The sequence below is a fragment of the Mus caroli genome, chromosome 1 (genome assembly GCF_900094665.2).
Source record: "Mus caroli chromosome 1, CAROLI_EIJ_v1.1, whole genome shotgun sequence".
In the NCBI taxonomy this organism is placed as follows: Eukaryota; Metazoa; Chordata; class Mammalia; order Rodentia; family Muridae; genus Mus; species Mus caroli.
In genome coordinates, this window is record NC_034570.1 from 122656951 (window position 1) to 122676927 (window position 19977).

The window sequence follows — 19977 nt, forward strand, 5'->3', positions numbered from 1 at the left end:
ACACACTCAGACACAGACAGGGACACACACTCAGACACAGACAGGGACACACACTCAGGCACAGCAAGGGCACACACTCAGGCACAGGCAAGGACACACACTCAGGCACAGCAAGGACACACACTCAGGCACAGCAAAGACACACACTCAGACAGGCAGGTCACCACCATTGATCAAAACCTTCATATTCAAATTACACATCTCAATTTTTCTTTCAAACTTGAAAACAGTATTCCTTACTCCCCCAAGGGAAACTATTTACTAAATAGATCCCCACTTTGGGTGTGGCAAACATAGCACTTATACCTTGGGATGGCCCCCTCTTTGTTTTCTTGGGGTGGAAATTTTCTACTTTGCTCACAATGAAGCTGACCTTGAAAGATATCTCCTGCTCTGTGTGGTGGAGCACAAACAGTTACATGCAAAAGTGTGTACACAAACACAGAGAGAGAGAGAGAGAGAGAGAGAGAGAGAGACACTCTCAAATACTACCCAACAGGGAGACCTCACAAGGCAGCTGCTGTTCTCTGAAAGTTCAGACTATTCCTGGCACATGTGTTTCTCAGAACACCGTTGACAGAGCTGCTGGTTGTGGTTAGTGTCTGGGTACCATCAAGAGGCCGGGGAATTCCTCCAGCTCTGTGCATCCTGGAAGGGAGGAAACCCTACATTAGTCCTCCCTCAGTCATCTTGGTTGCAACAGAAGAAAACTCATGGGCCATCACCAAGCAGTACTGAAGGAACACTACAAAAAAATAAAACTGCAGGGCTAGAGAGATGGCTCAGTGGTTAAGAGCACTGGCCACTCTCCCAGAGGGCCTGGGTTGGATTCCCAGCATCCCTATCTGATGGCTCAAATTCATTCAACCAGTTCCAGGGAATCTAACACCCTCTTCTGGCCTCCACAGGCACAAGGCATGTACTTCCACACACGCAGACACAATACCCAAACACATGATAATCATAATAACAACAACAATGTCACTCAACAACATTAGTCCAACCTGGGAGAGAGACACTGAGTTTGAAGGGAATGCTGAGAGCCTTTCTTCCCTACTCCCCAAGCAGTCTCAGCCCAGAGAACAAAATCAAGGTCCCTGCCAGGTGCTGCGAGCACCCATCCCAGACTCCTCCCCATCCACTCTTCTCAAGGCTCTGGAAAGTTTTTAGCTTTACTCATTTCTTTGTCGCTGTAGCTGGACTATGTTAACAGGAGCTGCTGCCGAGCCTGGTGCTAAAATACTTGATTTGAAACTCTTTACTGTTTAAATACCAGCTTTACCTCTGAAGCAGCCGAGCCTCGAGTGCTGCTTGCTGGTTATTGGCTGCTAAACATCACTTTTCCCACTGGAGCTGCTGAGCTGCTGAGTTGCTGGGCGCTGAGGGTGGGATGCTGGTGTGGGACAAAGGCTCCTGCTCTCCTCAGAGCCTCTTCAAAACTCCCAAGAGAACAAAAAAGCAAAAATATGGATTATCTCCTGCCATACCACTGCACCTTGAGGAGTTCTGGGCACTGGGCCTGCATGTGGGAACACCAAACAGCAAGCACAGTACTTGTCCCGTGGAGCCGAGCTACCCGAGAAGAAGTGGGGGTGACAGTAATTCAAGACTGTGCAGACCATGATCAACAGCCACTGACTGGTCCATCTACAGTTGGGTTTGCCTGGAATGGTAGAATTTGGGCAGGTAAGATCTTGTATGAGTCTCAGAAGATGGACAAATCCCCAGTAAGAAGAATGCAGAGGGATAATCATATGGAAGATGTCAAGAGAAAAAGGGGGTCTGCATGTGCAGCAGAGAAGGGGACTGCCTGGAAGACTGGAGGTGCAAAGAGAGATCAAACCCCACTCTTTGTGATGTCAGTTGGGGGCTTTGTGCTTAGGAAGTAGAGGCGTCTACTGAAGATCTCTAAACAGAAGCCATATGGATGGCTGAATCCCTCAAGGTGTCAGAAGGAAGTAGTTGGGCATCCCTGAGGGCACATGCTAGCCACGCAGAGTGACAACAACAGGAGAGGACATGGAGGGGTGAAAGGTACCTGTGGCCATTCCAGCTGGATCCTCCAGGGATGCAGATCTCTCCTCAGTCTCATGGCCAGGCCTGACAGCCAAAAGGATCCTGGGAATGCCATTGCATCCCCCTAGAACCCCTGGCTACTGATGCTCCCTGAAAATGTCCCTGCAGTGTGCTAGCTGGCCTATCTGCTGAGACTAGACACAGACATGGGCTGATGCACTTTTCCATGGGTCTGAGGGAGACTAAGAGGGCCAAAGGATTTTTACAAGATCAAGAGCAAACTTTTTTACTCAACAAACAGAGTTATTACATTATTTTTAATGTGTAAGGTTTTCTTGAAAAAGAATAAAGCCCCTGTCACTAAAGAATTTTTAAAAAATCAGCTAGACAGATGAGTGGTTGCCAGACGTGGGCAATTCTGACTTGGGGATAGTCTAAAAATATACATTCCTAGTCAGGGAGAAAGATGATTAATAATAATAATAATGACATAGCTTATGAGAATGCTATCATATAGGCTAGCAAGGTGGCTCAGCTCAGCATGTAAAGGCACTTTCCATGCAAGCCTGAGGACCAGAGTCTGATCCAGGACTCCATAAAACACAGGACAACAGCCCAGAAAGCTGCATCTTCAATGGTTATCCACAAGTGAATCTGATGGTCAGTTTGGGTTAGGGGCCACAAGACTAGATGAGTATGTCTATGATGAGATGTTATAAAAGATCCTTTCGTATGACTGGTTTCTAGCTGCCCTTCCCCAAGTCCCCTCCGTGTACAGATGAGTCCGGATATAGAATGACTGTATCCAGAAAACGTTCTGTGCGGACAGAATATCCTCTCCCCTCTCATTGTGCTGCATAATCCAGCAGCCAGCAGCCCATTCCTGGGGCACTGCAGATGGAAATAGTGCTTATTTCATTTCAATTTAGATAACTACATCTGAGAACACGAGAGCTGTTCTCATATTGGCCAGCAAGGTTTCTTCAGAATAGGACTTATGTACTCAACTATGGAATCCAGGGGTCAAAATTCTGACCCCACTCCTTCTACTCCTCTCCAGCCTGAAGACAGGATGATTAAGTAAAAAAAAAAAAAACAAAAACAAAAAACAAAAAAACAAAAAACAGCAAGAAAGGAGAAATCTTATGTTCCCAGGGCTTGAAGTTCAAGAAACAAAGACTCTCACCAAGAGGACTTTTACCTTTTTCTCCCTAGGAAGACAATTAATTCAACCTCTGCCCTGGGCAGTTCAACACCCTACCAGTAAGGAGCCCTCATTCCAAAAGAGGCCCCATAACAGCCTTAGAGGACCAAAGCTGGGACCTCAACACTGGTTTGCACTGGAATCCTGGGATTGTGTTGAAGTACAGAAAGCTAAGACAAAGGACATTAATCTGAGCAAAGAAATAAAGGAAGTCAGTTAAGTTCTCAACTTTTCAAGTCTCACAAAGTTTTCATCATGAAAATATATCATCTCTACATTCCCAAATACAACTGGACTCCTGCCCAGCTCCAGCCCAGAGGCCTAAATCAAACATGACCAAATTCCACATTGACATGAGTGATTGTTCAAGCTTTGATCTCTCGGCCTCACACACACTGCTTATGCACACAGTCCACAGCTACCAAGAAGGTGGTTACTGGAGTTGAGAAACAATGGCTGCTTCGACCTTATGAAATACCACATGAGCCCAGACGCAGATGGCAGGGAGGGTGGGCATCAGGGCCCACATCTTCCATTCAAACAGCCCTCAACATCCAAGGAGGGCCAACAACCTTCTGAGAGTGTGAACAGACATGCGGAGAGCACAAACAGGAGCTTTCTCAAGATTTTCAGGCCAAGTCATGGCTACTTCCCTCTCTAGAGACAAGCTGGCCTGCTGCAAGGGCAGGTTCTCAGAGCTTGAGAAGGACAGAAAGTGCAGACAGGAAAGAAAGCCCTAAAAAGACTACATAAGAAAAAGACAGGGAGGTGGAGGCGGACAACGGACAATAAACCATCAAGGACTACACTTTTTTTTTTTTGAAGTTTACTGGAAGATGGGTTTTTTCCCTACTTCTTACTCTATAAAAAGAAAAAAGAGAAAAATGTTGCAACTTCCTTTGTCACAGCACATGCTTAGGAAAAAACCAGGCCTAACCCATTGCTTCACTTTCTAACTGTGTTAACGACTGACCTTCCTTCCGTAGCCCTGCCCTCTGCTCGCCACGTGCTGAGAGGACAGGGCCCGGAACTGCTGGTCCTCCACCTGTATGCCTAGTGGAGGACTTGGAGGCCCAAGGAGGGAGGGAAAACCTCCCCTGCTTCAACTCCAGCCCAGCACTCCTTAGGGCTCTCACTTCTATCCAGCTCTTCAGAACAGTCGATTAACAGAAATCTCTCTCCTTGGTCAAACAAAAAAAAAAATCTGTCTACAGATTTGCCCATACCCTCCAGAGATTGGATCAGGTGTTGTCCACGCAGTGTCCTGAGCTGTACCATGAAATGATCCCACCTCAACACACCCTGTCTTGAGGAGCCACCCATGGGTCTCTGTCTCCTTTCCTGACCACCTGTGGCCCTTTCTCTGCCACCTATCTAGCACCTGCTCCCTGACCTTTCCACTGATTCATTAATAAAACTAAGAAGCAGAGGAAGAGCTAGATTGGAGGGTAGACTGGAGTGGCCATGCTTTTTCTCATTGATTTTATACACTCTGTATAAGACTGTAAACTCCAAAGACAAGGCCCACAAACCACCCTTACCATTATAGCAATTTGTACAAATAAGCACTCACAGATATTAAAAACAGAACACTGGTTGCTAGGTCGCCTATGTTCTGAACTATAATGCGACCATGGAAGAACTCGTCAGAGATAGAACTGGGAACCACAAAAGGACCAGGTTTTACTTAGGCGCTCTCAGAGCCCAGCAAAGCCCTCCATGCTGGCTATCTCAGCACCCAGGATGTCAAAGCAGAGAGACCGTAACTTTGAGGACAGCTCAAGCTACATCGTGAAACCCTGTCTCAAAAAAAGAAAAAGGGGGGAAAAAGGTTAGAGTCAAGCATCCCCATCATCCACTGCTTCTGGCCTCGGCTATTCCTTCTGCCCGATAGACCCTCTTCTACCAAGTACATTGGAGATTCACCCATGATTCACCTCCTCCAGGAACCCTTTCCTAGTATGCCAAGTGAAACTAAAACAGCAGGCCAGAGAGATGGCTCAGCGGTTAAGAGCACTCACTGCTCTTCCAGAGGACCTGGCTCACAACCACCAGTAACTCCAGTCCTAGAGGACCCAACACCCTCTTTGTGGGCACCACATGTACATGGTGCATGGTTATCTAGGCAGACAAGACGTCCATATACATAAAAATAAGTTTTTAAAAATTAATATGAATATAAACAATAGAACATCACACACAAAGAGACAGACAGGTAGACAGGCAGACAGACAGACAGGCAGGCAGGCAGGCAGGCAGAGGAATACTGACTCCTAACTCCCTTTTTATTTTCTACTCTGTGCTCACTAATATCTGACAAGGTATATCATTTAATTAGTGTGCTCCATCTTTTTTCCCTACAGGAATACAAGCCCCCTGCAGATAAGACTGGCTTTGTCTGTTTTATAAGCAGATATGTCCCCAGAAGCTAAAATTATGCTTAGCACTTGGTGTTCAATAACTGCTAATGAGTTAATTATTCTGAACATGTTTCCTTTTCTGTAAAAAACTGACTTACTTTGTGGTACCACTGCAAGGACTAACAAAGTGTGCCCAGCATCAGCTGCATTGTCCCATCCATCACACCTGCTCCATAAGAACTTGTTATTAAACCAAGAACGCCTAGAGCAGCTGAGCTTCCCACAGAGGTCTGAATGACAGAAGGGAGATATGAATCAAAGCCAGCATGTGGCTCTGATGTAGCCAAGGGAGGCTACAGAAGTAGTTCTTGGCACTGCTAATTTTCTTTTTCTTACTTACATCTTATGGAGGTAGGGGGTAAGACACTCACATGCCACAGCACACGTGTAGGGCCTGATGATCAAACTTAGGTCAGGCTTAGCAGGGTACCCAGTGAGCCATCTCACCAAACCTAATTAATTCAGTTATTCTGGATCTGGGGGGTTGGGGAGAATGGAAGCTTACCCTAAGGCAAATCCTACTTAGAAATACAAGATCTGTCGCATACTGCTAAAACAAGAATAAAATACACACACACACACACACACACACACACACACACTACATCTTGGAGCCTCCAACCTCCTCTCATCTCACAGCAGAGATGCAGATGAGGTGTAAACCCAAGGAATAACAAAGATCACTTTCCCATTCCAGGCTAATCCAGACATCTGGGCCCCCTGATGGCCAGTCAGCAGGGAAGACAGGAGGCATCGTGGGGGAAAGCAAACATTTACAAACACTGGGTGAATGAATAAAAATACTACAGCCAAGAGGAGGATAAAATAACCCTGGCCTTCAACAGCGATTGAGAATGGCTCCCTGGGTGGCTCTCTCTACACTTCTTCCCCAGCATCAAGTCACTTTCCCAGCAGTGGTTCGTAGTAACAATGATGGAGAGGCATTCAGTGCACAAGTGTTGCTAAGTCAAGTCTGAGCCTGATTTACAGAGAAACCAAGGGAAATCCAAACATGGCCTAGGACTTGCTCGGGGCCACAATGGTAGGGCTGGAAACCAGGTCTCTTGGGTTCTATCTCCTATGCAAGCTTCAGGACATGGGAAATAAGTAGCCCCATGAGACTGAAAGCTCTGACCTCAGACCCGGCAGTGTGATGTTCACCGCTGGTCTGTCTTGCGACACACAGGCACAAGGCCAGCGGACAGAAAACACTCGGCTGCATCTATGTCCCTGCTGTGGGTCTAGAGCTAGCCAAGAACTGTAGGGGAGTTGGCACACACTTCACATGTATGGCAGGAGGGTCTTCTTCACAGAGAAGACAGTGAGGGTCCCTAGAGCAGCAAGAGGGGAGGGCTAAGCACTAACTCTTGTCATTCTCCTGTGAGGAGTAAGAATCCCACCAAGGGAAACACAAGGTACCTCCTTGAATCAAAAGATCTGAGTGGATGGACAAAGAATCCCCCAGAAGATGACCCTGGAGCAGCCGCCAGGAGACAGCAGGGCCTCATACTGACAGCCAAGGGCTTTACTAGGCCCCCAGCTTAATCTCAGAGCCCAGCCAGCACTGTCCCATCCGAGTGCGACCACTAGTCCAATCCTGAATTTTGTTTTTAATGAGAACATCAAATCACTATGCTGAGATAAGAGGATATGGTTGGTGAGAGGGGTCAGTAGATAAAGGTGTCTGCTGACAAACCTGGTGACTTGAGCTCAGACCAAGGAACAGAGAAGGCGGAAGGAAAGACACCACAGGCACACACATGCATGAATATATACCAAATAAATAAGTGCTTTATAAATTAAAAAAGGAAAAGATTTAAAAAAAAAAAGATGTAGGTTTCCAAGAAATTAACTGCATAATCTAATACTGAAACCAAACATCTTGCCCGTGGAGAAATAAATGCACTTAAGACGTTGAGTAACAGGTAAGGGTCTCTTCCTTTTGACAGTACACTTTCTTCTACGTTTTGTGGGGCAGAAGGAGCAGGAAAGAATTCTAGGGATGGAGCCCAGAGCCCTTTGCATACATGCTAGGCACATGCTCTGCTATGCATACATGCTAGGCACATGCTCTGCTACTGACCGATGCCTCAGCTTCAGGACTCACTTGGATGTGAAAGACTTCATGAAAGATCAGCCTTTGTAGGGTACAGAAAAAGCCAAGGGGGGAAAGAGGCGATGGGAGGGGACAAAGAAGATACAGAGATGGAAGCAAAGGAATGGGAATAGGGGAATGAAACAAGTAAATATTCAAACAGAGGGGCTGATTAGACCCAGACCTGGGAAGCATCTGCCTAAGTCATTGTATCAGGCAGGCAGAAGGAACCCAACAGGGAAGCTGTATGGTCACAGCCTGGCTGGAGACAAACTAATCCGCAAAGCACAGTACCGGGAGAGACCCCCCTCCACGGCTGACCGGTCCCAGCGTTGGCCTCGGTACTTTACTGTCCCCTGCTCCTCGGCATTTCTCTCTATTGCTTCTTGTCTATTTCACCCCAACTCTATCTTATTTCCTTCCAGAGAATCTGAGCCAAGGTGACCCAGTCCTCGACATGAGCAGAGCGTGAGCACCGGGTGAGGAGTGCAACCACTCCTTTCTTTCAGCACAGAGGAAGGGAAAGAGAGCAGAGGGCAGATGAAGCCACTGAGCATCCTGGCCTGCTCTTCGGGACAGCATGATGCTTGTGAGCCTGGAAGTCTGAGAAGGATACCATGTGTTCCACAGGAAGTTAACAAAAGATTACGGTACATTTTGCTCTCTCACTGTGCCTTAGATGCCAGTAAAGGCATGAAATACCCCCTTATTAGACTGGCCTCTCCAATACCATTCCAGGGCACGGGTGGTCCCCACCAGTCTACCTGCATTCCTAGGATGCTCTGAGTTCCTTCCACACAGGTCCTTGGCCATCCTCTGCTCCCTCACTGCAAGAGAGCTCAACAGAAGCTAGGCATGGCCAGCAATCTGCAGACGCTTCCTTTCCTGTCGTACCCCCATGGCTCCTGCAAAGCCTGCTCCTTAGGAGTCTATTAGCTTTCTCCTAAGAATTGGAGGCTAAGGATGAAGGCTTCAATGGGAAAGAGGGAAAGCCTGATATTCTGAAGACAGGGGCCTCTTCTGTCTCAGTTAAGAATAAAACTCTTATCAACTGTATACTCGGCTCCTCCCATCTAGAGGCTAAGGGGCTGGTGTAGAAGAACTGAAGCCCTGGGGACAACAGACCAGAGAAGACAGGTAGTTAACTCCACAGAGGCAGAGGACTTCTCAAGTCCTGTCTCTTGGCTCCTAACACTCATGCCACATACCCTTGCCCCTCAAATATACCTTGATTCCAGGAAACAGACATAGAACATGGATCTGAGCCATGGCTTGTATCAACACCACCTGTCCAAGGACTGCGATGCTCAGATGGAAGTGAAGGAGATATCCTGCCTTTTGTCTGCAACTAAGAGACATCCTACCCACAGCTTCCTCATCTTGCTCCACAGAAGCCCTAGCAGTTAAAAGAAAGAGGATACACTTAGGCGATACCTCTGCCACTGCAGTGAGAAAGTAAAAGGTCTTCTGTCCTTGGTGTCCTTCTTAGGTGGCTAAGCTACAAGGCCCTGGCCCAACTCAGCAAGGAGGTACTCAGAAGGCCAGGGCCCAGTTACTCCTGGAAGTCAATAGAATGAGGTCATACTTCAGGATGTGGTAACATGAGGCCACACACTGTGGGGTGGAGAGTGTAGCTTAGGAATAGGACAAGAAGACAAAGATGCAGCAAACTCAGTCCCAGGCCAGACAGGATTGACACTGAGGGCAGACTCAGACCCACTGGCAAGAGCTAAGAAGCAGGTAAGCATAGCAGAAGGCCTAACCATATAAAAGCTTGCTTGCCTTCCTCTGCCTGGCCCTCTCCTGCCTGGGGAATGGCAAGGCAGCCCCTTGGAGCCTTTGTCTAAGTGAATCAAGATACCTCGCCCTCAGGACAGAGATTTGTCCCACTACCCACCAAGCTCAGGCTGGAAAGGGAAAGGGCACAGAGGAGGGCACAGGTTAAAAATGAGATCAACAGTTCAGCATGTGGCAAGAAGACCTGGGGCAGATACCAGGGCCTGGGTATGAAGAGAGAAGTGCAGCGTAGCCAGTTTATTTTTAGACACTGAGACAGAGGTTGCGTATCAGTCCTGGGCCCGAGGCAGGAGGCCTGGCTGTAAATGGTCAGTGTGGTCTGGAAGGCTCCTAATAACACAGATAGTCAAAATGCCATCAAAGGGACCAACTCAGTCACCTGCCCTGAAGCAGATGGAGGGCAAGAAGCTCCGAGAGAAGAAGCAGGGGTCAGCCAGAGGCATGAGCCAGGAAGAGTCCTCTGGATTCCCTCTCCTTCCCAGGGATAAAAGATGGGTTACCTTTGCTTCCGTCAGAAAGACTCACCTAGGAGCTAAACAAGGCAGGCATCAACAGCAGAGCTCCCTCCTGTCTACTGAGGCAGAAGCTTACACGGATGCCCAGAACTGCTACCTGCAGCCACCACTCTCACCTCCCAGAGGAGTCCAAATTGGCACTAGTCAGGAGATGCCTGAAGCCATCCCTCAAGAATAAGATGCCCTTTCCTGTGACCCTTCTGGAGAGCTCAGGTCCCCAATGATGTAAACATGTAGCTTTTCTGATCTTAAAGGGGAACATCCCATACAAACAGAGGTTGACCTTGAACTAAGGCCCAGGCTCCACCACCTCCCAGCTGGCATACGGAGATGTTTACTGGACCACAGAATAAAGTCTCCAAGAATACGACAATGCCAGAGGCCAAGCCCAACCTCATGATCCCTTTTCCTCTGCCCTCCTCCTCCAAACAAATCAGGACAGCCCAGCACACAGGATCCCATATCCATGCTGAGCCACAGGAAGGAGAAGGCAGTCTCCTCCAGCCGTGCCCTCTCCACTTGCTTCCTTAATGGCCAGCCCTCTCTGAAGACCAGTGGAGCAACACAGAAATCCTACCATCCTCATCAACTCTGGGAATCAGGCCCCATTTACAGGCTCAGAACAACCCCTTGCCCATTACAAGAGACCGTGGCTGAGTGAATGATGTCGAATGCCAAGACAAACACTACCCAGCAGTAACGTTATGGCTACAATTCAGCCATACTTACCCCCAAGTCAGGTGCCCCAATGCAGGACACAGCCTTAAAAACTGATTGCAGTGGCCTACAAAAGTCCCAATGACTTCAAATGACAGAATCTGGGGAAGGAAAACAAGGGATCCCCATCTCCACCCTGTACCCCACTCCGCTGGCATTCTTTAATTTCAAGGCAAGAGCTGACATTGCCTGTCCTCTTGGCTGAGCCGCAAGCTGGAATACTTCCTAAGCTTTTACGTGAGAGAGGTCAGCTGGTCAGTAAAGATTATCAGCTGGCTGGACGCATTACACCTATCAGAGGGCATCCACACTGGCCCAGGTACTGCTAACCATTCAACACAAAGCAAGTCAGCAAGTGTCTCTCCTGACCTTGGTGTCTGGGCTCCTGAATCGTCTCTTCTACGCCTGCACACTGCCAGGGCTTGCCTAGTGACAGCTAGAGCCCAGCTCTCAGTCAAAGCCACACAGTCAGTTAGTAGAGCATCAAACCTAGACTATTGGATAGTCTACTGTGGATTTTTGTTGCTGTTACTGTTTAGTTTTGGGGTTTTTTTTTTACCTTTTTATCTAGCACATAACCCCTAAAAACGGGCCCATCTCTATTTATATTTGAACTTATGTATGAACTTATATACCTCAAAATATAAAATATTAGTGTTAAAGACCCTAAGGGGTATCAGTCCTAGTGATTAGAGAAGACACTTCAGTCTTACTGGTGTAACAGTATCTAGCTGTTCTGACATGACCCCCTTTCTCTACCACTGCCCCCATTTACAAGGGGGGATGTGGGAAAAGCATCTTGTGAGAAGAGCCGGGAGCTGAGTTTGAGGCTGACAGCTCTTCAATACCAGCATCACTTCCTGCTGGCAACCAAACACCCTAAGAAACCCACACCAAGAGCAGGTTCCACAGCATCTGGCTCCATTGCCCACAAGCAAGCAAGATGTTGGGACACACCACAGAGCCTTTCTGTAGGAGCCCAGCCTCTTCCTCAATGGGATGGAGGAGGTGACAAGATGACCAAGAAGTGTCCATTATCACTCAACTATCAAGAGCTGTTGCCATCCCTACAAATAACTCTCCCCTGCCCACTCACCTCCATCCAAGGCAGAGAACCACGCAAAAGATGGCGGGAGGGGAGCACTGAGACCTCACCATGACCCTTGGGAGGGTGTGAAACAGAGGAGGCAGGACAGTGAACACTCTGTACCACAAAACCAGCCAGGGAGAGCAATGGTTCCAAGCAAAGCAGGTCTGCTCTGGCACCTCAAAACTACCTAGACCTAGGTGCTGAGACCTGCCATGCCCTCTGGCACAGACCCCTCCCATCCCTGGCTCCTGGAGAGAACTGGAGGTTGACTCCACCTCCATCCCCAGGATTTGGTTCCTGTTCCCACTGTCACTCCTGCTCCACTGATTACACCCCAATTCCTGTCTCTCTAACCGTGAATGCCTTCATCCTCCTCGGGAAAGAAGCACTTTGTTTCCCAGACCCCCACACACACCAATATGTGGCCCTGAGGCCCCATGAGGGTTTTTCTCCTTACTGCCTCACTTTTAGACACCCAACCATAACTACTTTAACTGCAGAGTTTTCAGATTCCATGAAAGTCCAAAATTCACAAATGAAAAAAGGGCCATTGGAACATTAACTAACCCACTTCTTTCTAATCCTGCATCGAGAGAGACCCAGAGTCCTGCTTCAGTGGAGAGGTTAAGACCACACCAGGATGACGTGATAGCTATGTTCTCTGAAGGCCTTTCTGTCTAAGTCTACAAATCCCAACTTCAATGATGCCTACCTACCTCCCCAAAACAAAACACTTTAAAGCTGATTTGACCCCAAGACAAGTCAGTTTGGTCCTGAGCTTCTAGCCCCACTGCTCCTGGCCTACTTGGTCTCCTGCTCTTCCCCTCAGCTCTAGCCACAGCCAGTTTCAAGACTTCTGGCAGACCCATTCATTCCTCAGAGGCCCAACAAGTTCCCACTGCCACCAGCCAAGGCTTGCCCTGGCAGCAGCAATCCTCCCTCGCAGATGTCTGCCTTTCAGAATCCCTCTATTCCTGGTCACACAACTTAGCCCCCAGTCCAACAATGACTAGTAGTCTTTCCTGTGAGACCCAACAATCTTCTGAGTATTCAAACTGAGGCTGGCAACTGCATTTTCCATTTGATTTTATGCCTGCACTCTGGCAACTTTTATACAAATAGCTATATGCAAAGAATGCTTGCTATATTTGACACTGCTGCCCTAGACGACATTTACAGATCTTGCCTTCTCCAAATAGATTTCTTGACCCCAAACATTTTATAGGGCATTAATGCCTCTACCCTCTAGCCTAACAAACCTATGGTAAAGGCTCCACAAGCTGTCAGCTCCCTGGAACCAAACTGGATGGCATGATCATGAGACTTTCCTTACCTCATGTTTCCACCCAGCAAATGTCAAACTGCGACTGCCCCCTGCCAGTCACGCTATCAGGCCATCTCTCCAGTGAGGACGCAGAATGAGGACATTACTGGAGGGGGGGGCATAGGCAGTGAGAGGGGGCTGGTGTTGCCCTTCAACAATGTCCAGGACAACGGTGAGAGGTTCTAATCTCTCCATCATGTTACCAAAAGCAGCTACGTCACTGTGGCACAACCCAGAGAGAGAGGCACGCTGGAGAAAGGGAAGAAACTACAGGACCTTGCTTCCCCTAGTCTACGCAACGGAAAGGTAAACAGAGATAAGTTATGACAACATCCCGGATTTTGTAAAGCAATAACACGCTTCACCTAATCAGCACTGAACAGCAGAGTGGGACGATAATACGAGCTTTAATTAAATTTGCTCAGCTAATACCTAAGCGTCACCCTGACACAGTAAGGCAGGATGCAGCCGTGTAACCCACATGGAAGACAGACAGATGGACTGAGACTGGGTGTCCCTACCAAAGAAATGACAGAATTCCCTGAAGAGTGATAAATAGGATGACTATCACAAACTCCCTAACGGGGACAGGGGGCCTTGTTATACATCCAAAACTCAAGGACCTGCTGGCTTAAAAGCTGCCTCTCCAACTTGAGCAAATGCAGCTGAAAGGTGGTATATACCATACCCACCACTGTCCTCGGGCCAATAAATGGGGCCAATAGGTCAGACTGAAACAGCAACCGGATACTTGCCTGTCAATACCACTGTAGTTAGAGGCAAAGAGGGGCCTGAGACTAAGAACCAGGTTCAGTTCCCGCCTCGGTCAAGTGAATGGCATGAATTACCACTTGCCTTGGGCGAGTTGTTCCTTCCTTCTGGGCCTTGGTTTCTCATCAACTAAATGAATGTGTTGAAGGGTGATGATCTCTCAACTGGCTTCTAACTGGCTGGAAGTGTGTGCGTGACTCAGAGGCTGGCAAGCAGGGATGAGAAAGCAAGGTGACAGCATCTACCAGAGCATCTAAACATCTGCTTCCCCAAGAAGATAAAGGAAAGCAACAGGACCAGCTGGCTCCTTCATTTATTTATCCTTATTTTGTATGTATGGGTGTTTTGCTTGTGTGTGTGTGTGTGTGTGTGTGTGTGTGTGTGTGTGTATCAAGTGCATACCATGGGCACAGAGGACAGATAGGGTGTCAGAGCCCCTGGAACTAGAATCACAGGTAGGTGTTACCCACCTGAGTCTTCTGCAAAAGAGCTCTGGTTTCACTTAATAGAACAAAGAGCAAAGCCTATGAGCAGCCTTCACTCCCCATCCTTCCTCAGGGCTACAAGACAGCCTTCTAAAACCCCACAGTGCCCGTGCTGGCCACTAGGCAGGGGGTCCATACACTCTATAGAGCACACGTCTCTGCTTAGCACCCAGAGAGATGGATCATCAACCCAGCCTGTTCCACTGTATCCTCCCCTCCCATCATTAAATTTAAAAAAAAAAAAAAAAAAAAAAAAAAGGCTCCTTGTGTTGAAATCATTTCACTCCTCAGCACCTAAAGTTTTTAAAGTGTAAAATGTAGGAATCTCGGGCTGGAGAGATGGCTCAGCGGTTAAGAGCTCTGACTGCTCTTCCGAAGGTCCTGCGTTCAAACCCCAGCAACCACATGGTAGCTCACAACCATGTGTAATGAGATCTGACGCCCTCTTCTGGTGTGTCTGAAGACAGCTACAGTGTACTTACATATAATAAATAAATAAATCTTTAAACAACACAACCACAACAACAAAAAAGACGTAGGAATCTCGGTGGTGCATGTCACTGAAACAGGATTTCTTTTAACCAGATTCCCTCGTGGCTGGATTATGTCTCAGCCAATATTTGGGTATGCAAATGCTGTTGACACGGCTGCCACTCTCCAAACATCTTGGCTCTCCGTTCTTCCTCTACTACTAAATCTCAACACAAAGATGTACTCGAAATCTGCAATTTGCCAGCTGAGTCAGCCGTAGCTCCAGGAGCAGGAGCAGGCTGCTTTCGTCAAAACAGACTGAGTCCCGTAGTCACCCACTTCTGACTAGAGAAGGGGAAGCATGAAGACTGCTTAATACGCGGCTAGGCTCCTTCCTTTCAAAACTATTCAAAGGAGAAAAGTACACGAACTTCTGTCGACTATACCAGCAATCTGAATTGACAGCCAAGAGCACTTCAGAGGACTGTGTGTGTATTCAAACAGAATAGGAAGGGGTGAAGCAGGGTTTTTTGTTGTGAAGTCTTTATACTGTGTTCCAACTATGCAGGAGAATGAACAGCTAGTAGCCCCAGTCTGCTGATGGGTAAAGGCAGATGGCATCGCAGAGGAGAGAGAAATCTTTCCGGGAAAGAACACCTGTCACTTCCTCAACAATACAGTTAACTGTGGTCAAACTGTTCCCTTGCCTCCAGTCCCCAAGGTCAGAGCCACCGTTCAACCCAATCAACTCCTTTCCTCGATTAGCTAACTCCCCAAGAGCTTATAGTTTGTTCGCTTGTTTTTTTTTTAATGTGATGTAGAAGATGAAAACAGCAAAACATCGTAAAAACTGAACTTATTCTCCCCCTACAAAGTACCAGGTTTTGGTCCCATTGACCGTGTATGACAACGGTCTCACGCATAACTCAATCTATCTGTACTCTATAATAGCTGAAACAAAGCAAGTTGTGTGGGCTGAAGGGGAAGAGAAAAATATAACACAGGAAGTAGTTAGCTCCTCCAATCATTGAGACACCCCAGGAGAAAGAAACCTGACAAGTGACCTTTAGAGATATGGTGTAACCTGAAACCCTTGAGAGAAGAAAACTTTGCAGTGACCCTGAATGACAGCCTCCCCTGCTTCACTCGGACCTTTTGAAATCCCCATTCTCCACTACCACCGACAGAAGCAGAGACGGGTAGACCCACAGAGATTAAGAGTGGGTTTCCCAAATGCAGGAATAGTATTTCCTGCCTTTGAGTCTCCGGCTACCAGGGACCAGTGTACCAGCACTGGGCCAAGCCTGGCTTACAGACAAGGTTTCCTACGGTGAGGGAGCAATGGAAACAGCGCGGCGCAGCCTAAGGGGCAGCGCAGGCCAGGCGCCGGCGGTTCCAGACGATCGCGGGGCACGGAGGCGGGGTCCCCAGTCTCCAGTGCCGCGCCGCGCCGCGCCGACGCGCCCCACCGCTGCGCGCCGACCTCGCGAGGCCGAGGAGAGCGAAGTCACATTCCGGCTCCCAAATAAGGAGTAGGGTTAAGGAAACCTCAGAGAGCGAACTTCTCCAAACCGACCGACCAACCAGCTCAATGAGTAAAGGGCCTTTTGTGCCCGCAGAAAGGAAGGAGGGAGGGAGGATGAGGCCACCGTGTCCTCGGCGCCGGGGAAAGCGAGCAGAGGCCGTCCGGGACCCAAGAGTGGCCACCCGGCTAGATCCCATTCACACCCCAACATGGCAGTCCCCGTGAGTCCTCTCGGGTGCCGGCCACTCGCGGGGTGACCGGAAGCTGCACCGGATCTCAGCGCGATCCCGGCGGCCCAGACTTACCTTTAGGGCGAATTTTTGCTGGGTTCTCTTGTCGAAGATCCGCAGCACCTTCCCGTTGATGCCCAGGCCAAGCACTTGGCTGGTGACCTTGTAGTCGTCGGTGATGGCGTTCTTTCGGATCTGCAGGCCCGACTTGACGTGGAACTGGGGGAACGGCGGCGGCGGCTGGGCCGGGGCTGGCGGTGGCGGGCTGGGGAACGGCGCCGGCGGAGTCTGGCCGGGAGAGCCCGACAGCATGGTGCCTGGCGACTCACGCGCAGAGGCAGGGGCCGCGGCCGCCCCCTCCTCCGGCTCGGGCCCGGGTCCCCGCCACGCCCCGCCCGGCGGCGAAGTTTGCTCCGGGCTGGAGCCGGCTGCCCCGCCCCGGCCCGGCTCCAGGCTCGGCAGGTCGCGGGGCCCCGTGGGTCCCGCTGTGCGCCGCGGGCGCCCACCAGCCCTGCTCCCTCCCCCCGGAGACGTGTGCTCCGGGGAACGCGGGACGGCAGGGCCCGGCCGGAGGAATCGCCGCGCCGAGAAGTACCAGCCCGGGGGCGGCGGCCGCGTCACAGGCTGCTCGGCGTCCTGGGCTAGTCCTTAAAGGGGAGGATCGAGGGTGGGGCTTGAGGGGGAGGCGTGGACATGGGGGAGGGGTGGGCCTTAAAGGGGAGGAAGTCCAGTGGCGGGAGAGCTTAGGGACTGCGAGCAAGCGGACTTGTGGAGAGCATCGAGATATCCTAGTTCTTAAATAGGGCCGAGCAGAGGGGAAAGGGAGGAGGGCAAAAGAAAAGCTGCTGGATAGTTCAAACAAAACCCTCACTCCTCCAGCTGCTTGGATCTAGAAGACAGGTCATCGGAGAATTGGAGGAGGAGATGTATTTTGAAAGAAACGGATAATTAATAAGAATCTTTCTACGTGGACCCTGTGGGTGGGGGGTGAGGGGTACCCGGGCAGAGCGAGAATCCGGGGGCCAGGGGTGGGGGAGTAACTGAGACTGTTTAGCCTAGGATCAGGTGTCAGGCAATAGTAACAATTTCCTTAACATACTTGTGAGTTTTCCTTTTTTTTTCTCTCATGGACTTACTGGTTTTCAGTGAGAAGAATGTACTACTGTGATACCACGAACAATTTAATTATTATGAATTTGAACATATTTTTTATGTAAACCCAAAATGACCCAAGATAGGAAAGGAATTGGGCACTCAAGTCTCCTGTTATCCCGGCTATATGCAGGAGACTGAAGCAGGAGGATAACAAGTCAACAGGGCCAGCCTGAATAACAAAGACAGACTCTGTCTTAAAATACCCACAAACTTCATGTCTCTCTGGGAGGTACACTTATATATTTGTGTTCTTAATTCATTGCGATGATTATAGAGCAAGGGGAAGGGCTGGGGAATGGTTCTAGGGTTGGGGAAATGGTCCCTGAGGCTATAGCCAATAAGTAGTCCTGAAGCAACCTAGTTCTAATACAAATCTCTGAGGAAAATGGGACTAACTGGCCTGTAGCACTGCTGAGATCCACAAGGGTTTGACTGTTACAGCAGTTAAGAAATGAGACAAAGGAACAAAATAGATACAAAGCTCTGGTTTACTTACTAATACAGACAAATTAAAGATGAGACCTGACCCATGGCCACGCAAAGTCTTTAATATGTCCCAACAAAACTCTGGAGATGAGACAGTGCCCTGAGAAAAGGGCATTGGAGACGTAGCCCAGGATGGCAAGGCTCATTTGCTGCTCCCTGTTTAGATTTCCGGAAGATACTTGTTCCAAGGAAGACAGAGATGAACAGGTGGAGGACTGTAGTCCCCCTCTTGAGATCCAACTCACTATGGACCAAGGAGTGCTTTTTCAGTACTCAATACTTCTCGATCATCCGTGTGGTTATAATTCTAACGGGGGGGGGGGGCGGGGGGAGATAGATGCAGTAGTTGGGTTAGCAGTGTGGCAGATACAGACCTGGGAATAGAAGGCAGACTGGCTCTCCTCAATCTGCAGCTGGGTAGATTCCTTCCACACTGAAGACAGAGCTACACAACTTGAGGCCGTGGAGATGCAGGGACAGAGAAAGGAAGGAATCTGGGGATGAGGAGGTGGAAGGTCTCATTGGCTCCTGTGGAAAGGGTTCCCACCCTGACTGCCTCAGTTCTGTATTGCCCCCATGTACCCACAGAAGGTCTTTGGGACCTCTTGTTGGCATTTAGCCATCACCTCTTTCTTTCCAGAGGCTGGAAAGAGAATGAGCTATTCAGAGGCAGCAAGGCACCATGCAAAACTACAAACTAGAAATGAACAGAATCCGATTGTCCTAAGAAGGTGTGAGAGGGGCTGGAGAGATGGCTCAGCAATTAAGAGCACTGAGGTCCTGAGTTCAATTCCCAGCAATCACATGGTGGCTCACAACCATCTGTAATGAGATCTGACACTCTCTTCCAGTGTGTCTGAAGACAGCTACAGTGTACTTACATATAATAATAAATAAATAAATCTGAAGAGGGGGAGGGGGAGGAGGAAGAGGAAGAAGACAATTCCCTGGGCAGCATACTGGGCTCCTCAGAAGGAGCCACTGACAATGGGCCTTTAGTCAATGATGACCCTGAACTAGGGAGGAGAGCTCCAGAGCTGAGACAGTCTCCTGGACACCTGGCCAGAGGAGATAACAAGGCCAGAGCTGAGCTGGTCTCTGGAATTCAAGATCTCACCAAATATAATGAAACTCAAATAGTGACCGATCAAACGTGTACTAATAGTACTGCTTTGCCCCTCCCAATCATATTAGAGGCCACTAGAGGTTAGCTAATCCTTCTGGAAAATTCTCCTAGCCCTGCATAAAAGGGGGCCTGCAAGCCCCTCAGGTCCTCACTATTTTGATGAATTGTCGACCGCTGCATGCTGATAATTTCTGCCTTTGCATACTATTTGAGTTTGGGGTCTTCCTTCAGCAATTCTTGGACCCTAACAGGTGCCTTACTCTTAGGGAGAATGAGAAAAAGCCTAACATTTCTATTTACAGCTGAGGAGAAATTAAATGTGATGGAATCCATGAGAACTCTTCATAAAGCATACAGCATCAATTCTCATGAAATATAAAACAGCACCATTCCTCAAGCATTGCTTCCTTGTTCCCTGCTCTGTTCCCATTGCCTAGCGACCTCTTCCTGACACTGAGCAGCCTTCCTATGGAAGGGGAATTCTGGGAAGATGCCTAAACCTGAGGTCTTAGGAATAATGGATCACAGAAGTCCAGTGGGGTGTTTCTCC

General features: G+C 48.9%; 1 protein-coding gene across 2 annotated transcripts in view; it reads right to left on the reverse strand.

Annotated features, from left to right (window-relative positions):
• The window catches only part of Mapkapk2 (MAPK activated protein kinase 2), a 46320-nt gene extending 29033 nt beyond the window's left edge, over window positions 1-17287 (reverse strand). Inside the window, exon 1 of one of the 2 annotated variants that reach the window (XM_021163370.2) lies at window positions 16736-17287. In XM_021163370.2, coding sequence (XP_021019029.1) covers window positions 16736-16972 — 237 coding nt within the window. In that variant the 5' untranslated portion in view covers window positions 16973-17287. Of the gene's footprint in view, window positions 1-10776; window positions 11230-16735 lie in introns of those variants that run through there. The other variant, XM_029476461.1, reaches the window with a different exon arrangement.
• Window positions 17288-19977: the final 2690 nt, after the last annotated feature.